At 40.7% G+C, this 15,285-nt stretch overlaps 2 protein-coding genes across 3 annotated transcripts; one reads left to right on the top strand and one right to left on the bottom strand.

Moving 5' to 3' along the window:
* Nucleotides 1-1,393: 1,393 nt before the first annotated feature.
* LOC125889442 (toll/interleukin-1 receptor domain-containing adapter protein-like) lies at nucleotides 1,394-6,852 on the bottom strand. Of its 2 annotated transcripts, XM_049577466.1 has the most exons (4): nucleotides 6,633-6,852; nucleotides 6,408-6,505; nucleotides 5,558-6,184; nucleotides 1,394-5,311 (listed from the first exon to the last, which is right to left on the bottom strand). In XM_049577466.1, the coding sequence occupies exons 2-4, from the start codon at nucleotides 6,412-6,414 to the stop codon at nucleotides 5,115-5,117; spliced, it is 831 nt and encodes a 276-aa protein (XP_049433423.1). In that variant the 5' UTR covers nucleotides 6,415-6,505; nucleotides 6,633-6,852; the 3' UTR covers nucleotides 1,394-5,114. The 2 variants fall into 2 exon arrangements, with proteins under 2 accessions (XP_049433423.1, XP_049433422.1); XM_049577465.1 differs by having other exon boundaries at nucleotides 6,408-6,852.
* Nucleotides 6,853-8,596: 1,744 nt separating this feature from the next.
* Nucleotides 8,597-15,053, top strand: srpra (SRP receptor subunit alpha). The gene is made up of 15 exons (XM_049576039.1): nucleotides 8,597-8,688; nucleotides 8,806-8,943; nucleotides 9,267-9,350; nucleotides 9,472-9,635; nucleotides 9,802-9,962; nucleotides 10,047-10,209; nucleotides 10,584-10,731; nucleotides 10,851-10,972; nucleotides 11,387-11,508; nucleotides 11,611-11,697; nucleotides 12,007-12,179; nucleotides 13,347-13,560; nucleotides 13,704-13,867; nucleotides 14,259-14,357; nucleotides 14,513-15,053. Exons 2-15 carry the CDS (start codon nucleotides 8,821-8,823, stop codon nucleotides 14,639-14,641), a joined length of 1,953 nt encoding a protein of 650 aa, XP_049431996.1. The 5' UTR covers nucleotides 8,597-8,688; nucleotides 8,806-8,820; the 3' UTR covers nucleotides 14,642-15,053.
* The last annotated feature ends 232 nt before the right edge of the window (nucleotides 15,054-15,285 follow it).

Raw genomic sequence — 15,285 nt, 5'->3', positions numbered from 1 at the left:
GTTTACAAGCCTACTAATTCCACTGTAGCATTTCATTATCAAGTTATGGTGTCCATAATTCATGTTTGACTCAGCATACAATAAGTGCTGTTTGTTCCGTCTGTACCAAATGCTTCTCGTGCAGACATGCGAGAGGGACTTTTTTGTTGTTGATGTTGTTGTTGTTTTACAGATGACATGGTTTGTGCGCATAGTGTGCAATTTTAATTGTCACATAATTTGCCAAATAATTGTATGCAGTTCCTCTGTGGTGAACATGGACATCTTGAGTCTTTTATATTTCATGCAAATTCCTGTTCAGTTTAGATTAGATCTTGTTTTGTTTGTACCGCTAAATGTTTACTTTCTCCCAGCTTGACAACATAAAAAAGCATTTAAACAAAAGCAAACGTTGAAAAACCCAATGAAACATTAGGCGATTGATGACATACACTCTAGAAAATGTTAGGTCAAGTCACAAAGCCAGTTTCAGGATAATGTTAAGTGCTATATCATAGGCAACTGGACTTGCTTGAGTTTCTTGAAGACATTTCACCTCTCATCTAAGAGGCGTCTTCAGTTCTGACCTGAAGAAGCCTCTTAGATGAGAGGTGAAGTGTCCTCAAGTGTTGTTTTCTGATGCAGAAAGAACAATGAACCAAATATTAGTTAATAGCTGACTTTGTTGACCCCATACATAGGTGGCTGGCAGAGGATACCACAGTCGACCCAAAACTGATATTTATGAAAGGTATTTGTTTCCTGAGAGAGTGGATGCTAACAGTAATCACCTGTCTGCATCTAGCAGATAGTGCAGCTGAGGGTAAGTTCACAGAAAACATTATGTAACACTCATCTTTGATTTTGTGTGTATACCACTGTGCTGCTGCATTAGGCTTGCAGCCGTCTCATGTCTCATTGCACTGTACATTCACTGAAAACCCAGTAAAAGCTTTGGATCTTCTTCTCTCCTTTAATTAACCCAGCTGACGCTTCACTGTAGCACGAGAAAGCTGGATTTACTCACCACAGATAGAAGCGTCCAGGTCAGTGCTGCCGCGCCCAGCACGGACCACCATGCTGACGAACAGCCGAGTGCTTTTCCATACTGTTGGTGGTCCAAAGCACACCAGCATGCCATCCTGTGGCCTGAACTCTCTCCTCCCTCTCATTTCTTGCTTCGTGCTGAAAGTGCTGGGATGCTGACACATAACATGCCTGCTCAGGGGATTTCCAAAACCTACCTAGTGTTCATTTTGCCAGCCATTTTTAGATATTGTTTAATTCTTAGTCCTGAGATCAAGAGTCTCTGTGGGTATTAGTCATATTTAGTAACCTTTGTCCCAGTTTTAGTCAGTTTTTAAATAGTCAAAGACCACACCTAACAAGTCAGTCTGGTTTTAGACCACAAATGAGCATTTTAATCGAACTTCAACAGACTGCCTTCAGGTTAGAGTTTATATTGATTTAAGTCCAACATTTACATGAATTTGAAAAGAAAATATTTGCAACATCTTTGCACGCAACACAAGAGAAGACAGCCAACCAGTGCCCAGACGACTTAGACATGAGATTGTAAATACAAAATGCTGAGCATTTACCTAAACAGCAAGCAAACATTACAAACAGACATTTAAATGGTACAGAGCCATTTTAAATCATTAGGACCTGGCTTTCAAATGTGTGTTTATATTATGCTTTAGTGAGGACAGAAAGTTTAACTATCCAAATTTAATAAACTCATTTTAAGAAAACTGATAGCTGTCTGGCTGGGATGACTTTTAAATTTGGATAAACCTCCACATGCAAGCATTGTTAGAGGCTAATGTTACACCAGTGCCTTTTGGAGATGGCTTAATACAACTTTAAATGAATAAGTTTACATTTTAGGAAGTACGCTTTGTTTTCTTGCAGAGAGTTCATTGAGAGTTGATAAATATGAGACTGCAGCAGCCGGTTAGCTTTGCTCGGCGTAAGGACTGGACACAGGGAGAAACAGCTGGCCTGGCTCTTTCTAGCAATAACAAAATCTGCCCAGTACCTCTGAAGCTCGCTAATTAACATGTTATATGTCAGCTGTTTAATACGCACTAAAAATGAAGTCTAGAGATGACAAATCATCACTTTGCAGACTGTCATGAACCAAACAAATCAGGTGTCTCTTCATTTTTGTAGTCTTTTCAGCTAATTTTTTATTTGACCTGTCAAAAGTACCAAGTCCTGCTGTTCATTACGCACACTCTTATACCTTAAACCATAAACCAGGAGGCTGTGATCATGTGACCTGTATGCTGCAGGCTGTTCTCCATCATGACAGAAGCAAAGGAGGAAGTCAGGTCACATAGCATAGAGAGCGATTAAGTCTGCATAGGGACGTGGTTTGGGTGGTGGGCGGGTCAAACAAACACAGGACTTTGATCCAGGAGACCACAGTTTGTGCCCCTGTCGCTTCCCAATCCATACCAGCAACCTAATTTGTTATATGCATGTGCAAAGGTGGTCGCGATCAGGCAATTACCTTGAATGATTAGGGTCAGGGTGGTCCACTGGTTAGGGGATAGGACCTGAACAAATCTAACAAATGACTTGAATAGTGACATCCTTGTGTGAAACCAAAAATCATTGTTGAGTTAGTTTAAGTTACATGCATACGTAACGTCCTTCCATGATCTTTTTCCCAGACCTAACCTATTCAGGGCGCTAATTAATATAATATTTTACAAAGCATTCTGTGCGCATAATGTTTCGGAAGATACTGTTGTATGAGGATCAGCGGTGGATGTTCTAGTTGAGTAAAAGTAGCAGTACCCCAGTGTAGTTATACTCTGTTACAAGTAAAAGCCCTGCATTCAAATTGGACTTCAGTAAAAGTAAATAAATATCAGCATCAAAATATACTTAGATAATCTGAAGTAAAAGTTCTCATAATACAGAATGGCCCAATATAAGGCCATAATTATTGATGCTTTATTTTGTTCATCACTTTAAAGTTGCAGCCGCTGGTAAATGTGGAGCTCATTTTAATTACCTCATATACTACTGGGTAGTTTACCTTGTATTAATACATCATTATTTATATGTTGATTCATATTTTTTATTAATGATCTGACTACGCAAATTAATAAGTAACTACAGTTATAGAATACATTTAGTGGAGTAAAAGTATAGTATTTCCCTCTAAGATGTAGTGGAGAGGGACTATAAAGCAAAATGGAAATGCCACCATCTTACTGTACACATGTCCAACTCCTATAGCTGTAGGGTGCATAATGTAGCTAGCTCAAGACTTAAGCACACCGCTGGCAGAGTGTTGCTGGCGTCCAAATGTTACCAGGAAGATTAAGAGAAATGTACAGCAATCAAGTGACAAAGGGAGATTTGAATTAAGACTTTTTAAATCAATTTTTAGTTGCCTTTTTTGTCATAAATGTTATATGGAGATGTAGTCAGTTGTTGCTGAAGTCAGTTTAGTCTTGTCTTGGCTTGGTTGAGAAAAAAAAGATTGTCGGCAGATATATTTTATGACAAAATTGACACCACTGTACAGAAACTCCGCCCCATCATGCCCACATATAATCATTTCAATGAATAACAGTTTTTAACTTCAACATTGAAAATGAAAGACAGATAAATGCATATTTTGATGTTGATACATATGTCTTTTATATTAATGGTATGAAAGTTGTGTGTTTGTGTGTATGTCATCTGGAAGAGGATTTGTTATGGCAACAACAAAAGCTTCGTAGAACATCTGTGCCTCTCAGAGATTAGTCTAATTTTTCATGTTACAATGTTGGCTTGCCACTAAAGAGACGATTATCGAGGGTCTTTTATTGTGGTGCTCAGTATCTGTTGTTGTTTAGGGGGATGGGTAAATGGGAGGATGATACAGCATTAATTAAAAAAAAAGAGGGAGAGAACATGTAGCACTTCTTGGAGGCAGATGGTGTCTCCTGCAAGAAGAGAAAAAAACAACCCTTGCCTGTGTCAAAAAAATTACGATCAAGGATCACAAATGTCACGCACCACTTGATTCAATGAATACCTGATATTCCACATTGAGTGGTTCAAATGCCAACTATCTGAAAGGAAGCGCTGCCAGTATTCTTGATTAACAAAGGAAGGTTCTGCCAAGGACATTTAATCATACCTAACAGAGGACTGAAAGTTTTCGTTTGGATGGAGAAGAGAAAGGGTGTTCCTTCCAATTCTTCAACATGTTCGGACTTTGTTCCAACCAACCCCTCAGTCAGGAATACTGTGACTTAGAATATTAATACCAGCACACCAGAACCATGTGTGAGGCTTTTGTTGTGAAATATAAAGATGTGTCATGTGTCAATAAGAGTCACTTCCTCTGTTTTTACTTTAAGTTCCAGTTCAGTGAAAAGGTCATGTCGCTGTCAGTTTATCGTGGGTGGGTCTTTTCCTTTTACTCTCGCGCTCTCTTTTACAGACATAAACACACACATAGAAGAGACATAATGCAACTGTCATCATTATAGGTCATGGTAAAAGCTTGGAGATTATACCACAGAGATCACACCTTCATGACTGGCATCCGCTCCATAGACTGAATAATATCCTCACTAGCACTCTTGATCGGATAGTAGAGCAAAATACACCACCTAGTGGTAAACACTGTGTGCATCACAATATTATCCTTTCACAGCAATCTGACAGGTTTTACTCTGATACAGTAAAGAGGTGATCACATGCGTTTGTGACACTTCAGAGCCCTTTGCTGTGAAGATCAATTATGGGCTGCAATTGAACTGAATTATGTGTAACAAGCTGAGACTGTGACCGCAGGTTCTCATGATACACGCTCATCAACATCATTATTGTAAATTATCATTTAACTAGGTCAGAGCACGGTGTACTTCTCTAGATCTGATACAAGAAATAAGCCCCAGTGCTGCTTGGCATCAACTGCTTCCTGTCCGTTATATGAACATCCTTACCACACGCACAGAGACACCCAGTGTTGGTTGTGCACATAAAAGGTGCAAAAGTCATAGCATAACTTTCCTTAAAATCCCAACATGATGTGATAAACTGGTCTCTAAATTTTAGTTTGTTCAATAACAGCAGCCTTCTCCACCCAGAGCCCTCTCACCCTCATCACAGCCTAATTACTGTTGATGATGTTCACAAACGTCACTGAGGCTTTTATCTCTCTTCTCTATCACTTCCAGCGGTATTTGCGTCTCAGTGGGGTCATTACTTAACATCAGATTGTCTTTTTTAGGGCTGCTTTCTCCACTTGGTTCGTCAGAGCTGTCTGTGTTGCATTCAAGTTCTTTCTCTTTTATAGCCAGGTCTTGCAGGTCTGGAGAAGACAAGAGGAAGAGATTATTAAGGATCTCTCCAAGAACTGTGGAATTATCTGCAGGCCATCTTCATTTTTAGAGTTTACAAGAACCTTAATGTTAATTTAATGTATTCTGGAGAGGAATAAAACAGCTGGTTGGAAACAAACTTAAAGATAGATCATTTTAAACTTGGGGTTAAGGCCAAGCTCGAGTTATGCTTATGAATCTGTCCCAGAGAAGATCATTTTTTTTCCATTACTCACACTTGAGCACAGTCTTGTTGACGAGGGTGTAACCTCGGTCAGGGTTCCTGCTCAGGTCAATGTAGAAGAAGAACCTCAGTTCCTGTGGATACTGAGAGCGGGAAAGGTTCTGAACTAAGGGGATAAGCCGATTGGACATAGGCCCCTCTGCCAGAGCCTGGTGCATCATGTATATGCACCAGTCATCCTGCAGGAAGTTAGGAGTGATAAGCAGGGCCCTTAAATGGCTCTCCTCCACAGCCTGGCATAACTCTGTGGACATTGCCCCCCCTGGACAGGTGTCCCTCTGCCACAAAAAGCACCTCAGACTTTGTGGTGAGGCCTCCAGGAAAGACACCAGGCGTATTGCCTCTTCAGTATCACTGTGCACAGAGCTGTGACACACAAACACGTCATACTTTCGGCTCCATCGCAGCAGTGAGCTCAGAGCAGACTGTGGCTGTGATGTTTTTTTAAAAGGGGCTGTCCCCAGTGATGGTGATGATGACAAAGAAGAGCTTGTCGATGTAGATGGAGATGAAGTTGACGCACTGCTCACAGAGGACACTGACTTTTTTGCCACTTTTGTCTCTTGTTCACATTGTGCTGGTACAGATGCTCTTGATTTCAATAGTTTCTGGAACCAACCTAATATTAGAGAGACTAAATCAAAATCAAATCAAACTGTACATATTTCTGACTTGATACTTTATACATTTTGATATCTATGAGTCCTTCCTTGTCCACTTATAAATCATAAAGTTTATAGAGGCATAAACAGCTACACAAAGCACAGTTACTGATAAAATACAACAATGGTACTCAAACAGAAGGATAGGGTTTACATCCAAAATGAAATGACTTAACTTACCATGCATGTTGTTAAGATCATGATGTCTGTTCAACGTCTCACCAGAATCCTTCCAGTCAATATCAGTTTAATGGTCTCATCTCTTAAAAGGATCTCCTCTGCCACATACACACATTTCTCAGAGATGGCAGCTGAACAAATAAGTGCTACAAAAATGTAATATAATCCAATGACGGCGGCAGGTTGTAAAAAAGACAAAGTGAAAACTTGTCGAGTGTTACTTACAGCAACCGGATAAAAGAGGAAGTTGGTAACTGCTGACAGAAGAGTCGAATTTCAAATGCAAAGTGCCTCTAACTTTATACATGAACGAGCAGCTAGTTTCTTAGAGGCATAGACAAAAAAAAAAAAAATAGCTGAGTCTTGCTGATTTTCAACAAACAAGAATGTTTCATAGGTCAGAGTAAGACCACTTTCTAATCTGGTGTTAGTATACTATTATTAGGAAGACATAAGAGGAAGGACCACATCAACTGATGTAACCCAAGCCACAGATATGCCAGAAGCCGATGTCAAATCTCTCTGCCAATCAATGTGTGTGTTTCACACACATTTATTTCATGTGCGTCATTTATGGCTCGTCATTATCTGGTCCAACTTATTCCTTTCTATTGTGTAAAAATGATACAAATGACAGCATACAAACATAACTTAAGACACTGGAAAGTACAAGACAATTGAGATTCATCAAATGTGCACACTTGCACATCTGAAGGTTTTTCTGCTTTTATAAATAATATTTGTAAGCTAAGTGATTGATCACATGCAGATAAAATTAAGGGGAAACTATGAGGGCAAGCTGGAAAAATTTTATACTTGCATCTAGAAAAGCTCCTTCCTGCACGCACATCACCTATTCATCACTTTGAGTTAAAAAGCAGATGTCCTGATGACAGTTTGGTCCCAGTGCAGTGTAGAGTGACTGACAGGTCTTAAATTAAAAGCACTCTAACATTCTTACATTTGTGGGAGTAGTTAGTAGTTAGTGCATGTTATTTTATGGAGTGGCTTGTTGGGCTGTTTAACCAGTTGGTGGCACCATGATCCTGTCTACAAAGATATCTCAAAGACATGAAACAAATAAAAAAATCAGAGAAGAGAACAACCGAGCAGTATACTAATGGCAATGTATTCCTCTGGTGAAGGGAATTATCAGATCTTGTAGTCTACTGGGCGCAATATCACACTGTAAAAGTACTTCATTAAAAGTAGAAGTCCTGTAAGTACCTTAACATAAGCCAGCATGAGCCAGAGGTAGGCAGCCTGAGGCTCCTGAGTTGCATGCGGCTCTTTGGCTTTCTTTTTTTTTCACATTCTATGGCCTGGTATCTTTTCCTATAAAATTTGCTGAACCTAAACAGCTTCATTTTCCAAGCTAAACTAGCTATGGATTCCAAATAGGAGGAAAATAGAGAATTTAATTGTGTGGACAGATTTGTTTGCTTTCACCGCTAATGCTGCAAAGTTAAAGTACCAAGTTATTATAAACAGGCCACTGCAGAGTAGCCACCCTGTAGTAAAACATATTAATGAATGCTCATTTAGACCTATTAGTAATGTTTATAGACTAATTAAGAATTAATAGGCAGTTTTACTTACATTATAAGGCTCAAATATGTTCTGTGGCTCCAGACAGTTTATTTCATTTTGGCTCAATTGATTATAAAGCTTGCTGATCCCTGACATAAGCTAAGTGTAGTACTCAGGGTCGGGAAAAAATGGGCACTATGATTTATATTATGAGGACTAAGTGTGCACAAAATCATTTTTAATATACTTTAACCTACTGTTGTGTACTTTAATCTATGCACCAGATTGTATAAATTGATCTTTTTTGTAGGCCATGTTAAATCTTAATTTCTAGGCTACTAGTCACAGTTGTCAGATAAATGTAGACCCTGACATTTATGGCCAAAAGACCCATTTACCTCTGAAATATTGCGCAGTGAAGAAGAGGTGTAACCATAGAGTGTAACGTACAGAAAATATAAATACTAATGTCAAGAGAAGGTAATCCAATTTGTACTTTAAAATGAGGTATTTATTTATTAAGTTAGATATGTATTTATTTATTTTAATTTACATCGGGCCTATATTTTAAGAGTGAAGACAAAAAAAAAATCGTTGTGAAATTGCGCATGCGCAAAATTGAGAACTAGAAATTGCCGGAAAACGAGACTGCGTCACTTCCTGGTTCTGCATCTGACGTGTCTAAAACAGTTTTGCTCTGGTGGTGGGATCGCACTCGTGGGGGATTTATCAGCTATTGGACTAATATCTAGTAAGATTTATTTGTTTGAAGAGTAGCTGCTAGCTCTGTAGATATTTACAGACTCATTCATTCACCGCAGGACTCCTGTTTTACCTTCTTTTCTCCCTGTATGTGTCTTTAATCCAGAAACGTCGTGGCAAGATGCTAGATTTCTTCACCATCTTCAGCAAAGGGGGGATAGTGTTGTGGTGTTTTCAGGGAGCCGGGGTCACTGAATCCTTCACCGGCCCTGTCAACGCTCTGATCCGCTCCGTAATCCTCCAGGTGGGACATAACGACAAGTCCAAATCCTGTGACAGTTGTCTGTGTTTTTCTAAATCTCAGTATGGCTCGAGCAGCTAATGCTAACGCCAATAGGTAGCAAACGTTAGCCGCTAGTTAACGTTGGTTAACGGTCATGACGTTTGAGGTGTGAGTAGCCTAGAAAACACCTTATGTCGAATTGTAAACTGATTTTTAACATAGTTTGTGTTACAGTGACTTATTTTACAGTTAAGAAGACACGCAAGGCTAACGTTACCTGCTGTGGCAGCAACAACGTGTGTTCAGCTACTATTTACATGTCAACAATGTTTGTGATGTTTCAGGAGCGAAGTGGGAACAATTCATACACTCATGACAAACTGAGGCTGAAATACAAACTCGACAATGAGTTTGAGTTGATTTTTGTGGTAAGTCTCAGCTCACACTGAATAGATTACAGCTTAACAAATCTGTTACTGTTGTTCACGTTGTTGTTAGTTTTATATGTTGAAAATCACTTAACTCTTTTCCTTGTCTCTCTCTGCCCAGGTGGGTTTTCAAAATATCCTGACGCTGACATATGTGGACAAGTTCATAGATGACGTTCAGCTCCACTTCAGGGATCGTTATAAGAATGAACTGGAGCAAAGGGGAGCCCTGAAGCTATTAAACAACAACTTTGAATTTGAGGAAAACTTCAAGATGCTTCTCAGGTAAAGACAGTTTCACCCATGGAGGGTTTTTTTTGTAAAGAGGAAAGTCATTGTAATATTGTCACAAAGTACATCCAACAGTCTTCTATTCAAGATGCTTCATTAACCAAAACCTTTTTTTGTCCTGCCCCCTGTCCTGTGACGTACATCCAATGCTGACTACAAGAGAGGCGGAGGAGAGCAGCAGAGTTAAAGGCCCCACCAACATGCGGTCCTTTAAGGAGTCTGAGAAATCCCAAAAAACTGTGAAGTCAATGATTGAGACCAAGGGTGGGGAAAAAATTAAGGAGCAGGGTGGCAAGAAAAATAAAAATACCAAAAAGGAGGGTGAGTGCTGTTGTTCTGAAATTGCTCATTGTAAATAGCTGGTGTGACATACTTTTAATATCAGTTCTTACTTTTTTTCTCCAGCTCCTGCAGCTGAGCCTGTCAAAATGGATCAAGGCAAGGCCTCATCCTCTGGGCAGAAGGTGGTCGAGAACGGTAACCAGGGCTTGACTCCTGAGGAGATCATGCTGAAGAAGAGAGAGGAATTCTTTCGCAAGCGCACAGCGGTACCTGTTGAAAAAGCCACGTAAGGGAAACAACATTCATGAATGTCAAGCAAGATATGCAATTAGTTGAAATAAATGCTGTTCATACAGGTGCATTTTGATTTACATAGTTGACTCAGTAAGAGCGGTATAGAAAGGGCATGCACAGGGTGATTTTTATCAAGTCTCAGCATTGAAGTCATGTTCTGATGTGCTTAAAAATAAATGCAGGTTACATTAGAGTCAGTAACATAGTTCTAATAATTATGTATTTTTTAATATTCATCAAAAATACTAGCAATATGCTTTGAAACGATATCCCCCTTTTTTGAGAATAGCTAAAAGGTTTTGTCAGTCTCTCAGTGTAAAGCATGTCTGATTGCTTTTTTCTGACATCCTGTCATCCCAATCACAGTAAGTCCCCAAAGCCTCAGAAGCCTAAGGAGAAACAGAGGCGTGTTTGGGACATGGGTGGTAGCAGCACCAAGGACCTGGACTACAGCAACAATGATGGAGGCAGTTCCCAAAATGGTGACAAACATGAGGAAGCACAAATTGATCTGGTATGCACTCCCTCCCGTCCCCTCCACTCCCAGTTTAGGAGACATCTGTATTAGTCATATTAATTATGTTAAATAAATTAGATAAATTCCAAGTTCTCCATTTCCCGGACGTGTTTCAGGGGATGCAGCTGAGCTCCATGAAGGGAGACCTGCTGTCTGTGGAGTGTGAGTCCAGTGAGGAAGAGGAGATGGAGGAGGAGGAGGAGGAGAGAGTGGTTGTCAGTGAAACAAGCAAGGCAAGGTAAGAGAGTGTTTTATTGTAGGATTACTGTTAAGGGGATATTGTTGGATTTTTATTCCAATTTCTTGAAAGTCTAGCCAATGTTTCTGCGCAATATTACCTTTCAATACCCTGCTGTATCACCTTGTAAAACTATAGTTGTCAATATTGCTTTTCTATTCTTTTTTAGCTCACTTATTTTACTAATTTATTCCACTATAATTGTTATTCTATTAGGCACCTGTGTTAGCTTCACTACTTGTACACATTACATTAATTACTCCACTGTTTCCATCCTTAAGTTGTAAGTTTTGAGCAATCACTAGTACAAGAATTTGCTTCAGGATTAATTAAGTTTTAGCTCAGTTTATCCTATCCTATCTTTAGCTATCAAATTTAAGTTTGCGCTGTGAACATCTCGTTTGTTGATTTCAGCTCTAAAAAAGCTGGCGGTTTTGGGGGCATGTTTGGGATGCTGAAGGGCCTGGTGGGCTCCAAGAGCCTGACTCGGGATGACATGGAGTCGGTACTGGACAAGATGAAGGACCACCTCATCGGTATGACATCACGTATCTCTTTCTCTTTCTCACCATATTGATTTTCTGCTTTTAAACGTGCACTGTCTGCTATTCATTCTCCGTCCTTTTGTGATCCCACAGCAAAGAATGTAGCAGCCGACATCGCCTCCCAGCTCTGTGACTCTGTAGCCAAAAAACTGGAAGGCAAAGTCATGGGCACATTCACCAGTAAGTTAACTTTCTCATGCTCACAATCCTCACCCACTTTCTTAAATTTGTTTTTATTTGGTGCAGAAATGAGTTTGTGTAGAAGTGTAATGTGCATCTTCCCAACACTTCCATCCTCCTCAGAGATCACCAGTCTACATCCTGGGAAAATTAATGTGATTACAGTAATGCATTTTCCCCAACACTGTCTGTAGGATTGCCACAGTAAATTAATTAAAATAGATCGCCCCCATGCAAGGAGACCCTAACAGAACTTTGTGTGTGTGTGTGTGTGTGTGTGTGTGTGTGTGTGTGTGTGTGTGTATGTAGCTGTGGCCTCAACTGTAAAGCAGGCCCTGCAAGACTCACTGGTGCAGATCCTGCAGCCCAAGCGCAGGGTGGATATTCTGAGAGATGTCATGGAGGCGCAGAGCCAGCGGAGGCCTTTTGTCATCACATTTTGTGGTGTCAATGGGGTTGGAAAGTCCACCAACCTGGCCAAGGTGAGATGTCAGGTTTAAACGGGTTTGAAATACCCATTATTTTCCTGAAAGTGACCAGCCTGGGTTACATTTACCCACACAGGCTGCCAGTTCTAGCCGTGTGGGCTTTACTGTGTGGGTTTGGGACAGTTTGTCGTCATTTATAGCTCTATTAGTAGAGCCTGGAATTCACCCTGGGGGTAAAATGCTCTACAGAGGGCACTAGGGGCTTTTTGGAGTAAAGTGTCCTTCAAATTACATTCTCATTCTTCAGGAACTTCATATTTTAAACTTCTGTATTTGACTCTTTAAGCCCATATAGCTAAACTAGTGCACCGATACAGCTTTATTTAGATGGGCTCTTCAGTTTAGCACATGACCTACATTTTGGTAAAAAGGTGGCCAGCACTCACCACATCCTACTGAAATGTACCACCTCAGTCTGCTGTGCACCTTGGTTAAGAAGTGCAGCGTTGCATAATTGATCAAACTCGATTACAGATTTTCTGTAGCTGATATATTTGAGTTGGTGTTATGGATGGGTCACTCACAGTATGAATAATTGAAATAATATCAGCGTTATGCCAGGGTAATAACATTATGATACTAAAGTATTGATAATCACGTCATGTACAGTCAAATGCTTTTACTTTTTCACAGCAGACATTCTGACTTGTCACGTTTTTATTGATTTTGTTTTTCTTTAAGTCTATACCCATATTATAAATGAATTAATTAACTCTTCTGGCTTAAATGCCAATTTCACGATGGTTACTTTCAAGTGTATTCAGCGTCATTTACAGCACCATGAACAGCACCATGAACAGCCAATAGTAAGAAGCTCTTAGCAGCATGCACATACACTCACTCTTAAGAGCTGCTTTTGGAAGTGTTTGGAAAACACTAATTTGAGAGCGTCCACAGAAACATTCTGAGAAAACACTCTTACTTCTAAGGTCAGTCATTAACAGGAAACAAGGCTCTGTTTATTCAAGTGCCCCGTGGCAGTGAGCCAGTGTGATGATACCCAGACCTTAGCATTGAAGTAGCTCTAGTTGTAGCATACATTGCTTCAGAATGTTACTTTTTAAATACTCGTTTTCAGTTGTTACACTCTCCCAGTCACCATGTACAGATTGTGTCCTTTGTATATTCATGTGAATGAAATGTCTCTCTCTCTTGCTTTAGATCTCTTTTTGGCTGATAGAGAATGGTTTCACTGTGCTGATCGCAGCCTGTGACACGTTCCGTGCTGGAGCAGTGGAGCAGCTCCGCACTCATCAGCGCCGCCTGAACTCTCTGCATCCTCCAGAGCAGCACGGGGGGCGTCCGGTAGTCCAGCTCTATGAGAAGGGCTACGGCAAGGACGCTGCTGGAATCGCCATGGAGGCCATTGCCTATGGTAAAATACATTCTTTCTTTTTGTGTAATTATTAACTGTTAAGCTGTGGTTCTTCGTTTATTCCACCTGCCACTTCCATTAATGATTAAAATCACCCATATGGTGAATTCACATGTGCCCCTTCTGTGTTTCATCCCCTCCAGCCCGCAACCAGGCCTTTGACGTGGTGCTGGTGGACACTGCTGGGCGTATGCAGGACAACGCCCCCCTAATGACAGCCCTGGCCAAACTTATCGCGGTCAACATGCCCGACCTGGTACTGTTTGTTGGAGAGGCTCTGGTTGGCAATGAGGCAGTTGACCAGCTGGTGAGACCACTGACAAATTCACACTTTTTTTTTTTTTTTGCTCAGACACATCGTGTACTCAGAGGAATGTAGGTGATGACTGAAGAGAAAGTCGTTATCTTTGTAACTAGAATGAAAATGCATGTTTTACAGGAGCACTTCAAATCCTTTAATTTACGTTATACTTACGTGGTCAGCTGCGAGAACTGACGCAGTACTGACTGAGTAGGAAAATGCTGTAGGACAAACTGAATTTGTTGTTCTTAAACTCTCCAGCAGGGGTCAGTGTTTCTTCAGTTATTTTTTTGTCATGCTTGTGGACAGATGTGAGATGGGAAGATGGTGCCCTACGTAATAACCCTGTAGTCAATTTTCCAATGCATGACTCAGCTTTCTTTCTATGTGTGCTTAGGTAAAGTTCAATCAGGCTCTGGCAGACCACTCCATGTCTGACAAGCCTCGCCTCATTGATGGAATCGTTCTCACTAAGTTTGACACCATCGATGACAAGGTATTTAATTCTTTTTCCTCTACATTCCTATCTGATTAATCACATCATGTGGCCTCTAATATAGTTAATTGTTGTCTGTGGCTGTTTTATGATTTATGAATAATTCACAGATGGGAAGTTGGTAGCACTCATGCGTCATCCTTCCTCCTTCACAGGTTGGTGCTGCCATCTCGATGACCTACATTACAGGCCAGCCCATTGTGTTTGTGGGCACAGGGCAGACCTACAACGACCTGCGCAGCCTCAACGCCCGCGCCGTGGTCAGCGCCCTGATGAAGGCCTAAGCGGCTGCATGTTCTGCTGTTTATTCATCATCGCAACAAAGCCAACAATGCGTTTTTGCCACGCTGCCGTGAGATGTCCCAGCCCCACTAACCTGCGTTTCACATCCTCCTGTCATTGCCCGCTCTACTTTGCATCAAACAAAGAACTGGTGTCATGCACAGGACTTTATTCTTCTAGTAAAGGACAAGTGCGCACTTTGAAAGACAGAACATTTTGCAGCAAAGCCAGAGCCTTTGAATCATGTCTAAACTTTTGGGCCTACATTGAAACGTACCTCAGACCAGCCAGAGTTTTGAAACAAAAAGTCCCATCCCAATGACATTTTAGCTGACTAAATGGACCTAGGCTGTAAATGTCATCAGCTTACTGGTTTACACAGTAAAGACTTAAAAAAAAAAAAAAACCTCCCTACCTGGCATTTTGTCAGTCAGTTTTCCCCTCTTCATGTAAATGAGGTCAGGTCGTGAAGGCTTGCTGGATGTGACATTTCAGCAGCTGCCTGTGCCTGAGGAAAGCTTAGTGACCATAGTGCCTATCTGTCTCCTGTCTTCTTAGTTAACCCTTTCACTACACAGGTGGTTACCAGTCAAGAGTGCCATGGCAGTTCAGGTCAGGAGGAGTCTGAATCTGTTTACAACATACA

The sequence above is a fragment of the Epinephelus fuscoguttatus genome, linkage group LG5, assembly GCF_011397635.1.
Source record: "Epinephelus fuscoguttatus linkage group LG5, E.fuscoguttatus.final_Chr_v1".
Taxonomy (NCBI): domain Eukaryota; kingdom Metazoa; phylum Chordata; class Actinopteri; order Perciformes; family Serranidae; genus Epinephelus; species Epinephelus fuscoguttatus.
This window is presented reverse-complemented; position numbering and strand designations above follow the sequence as displayed.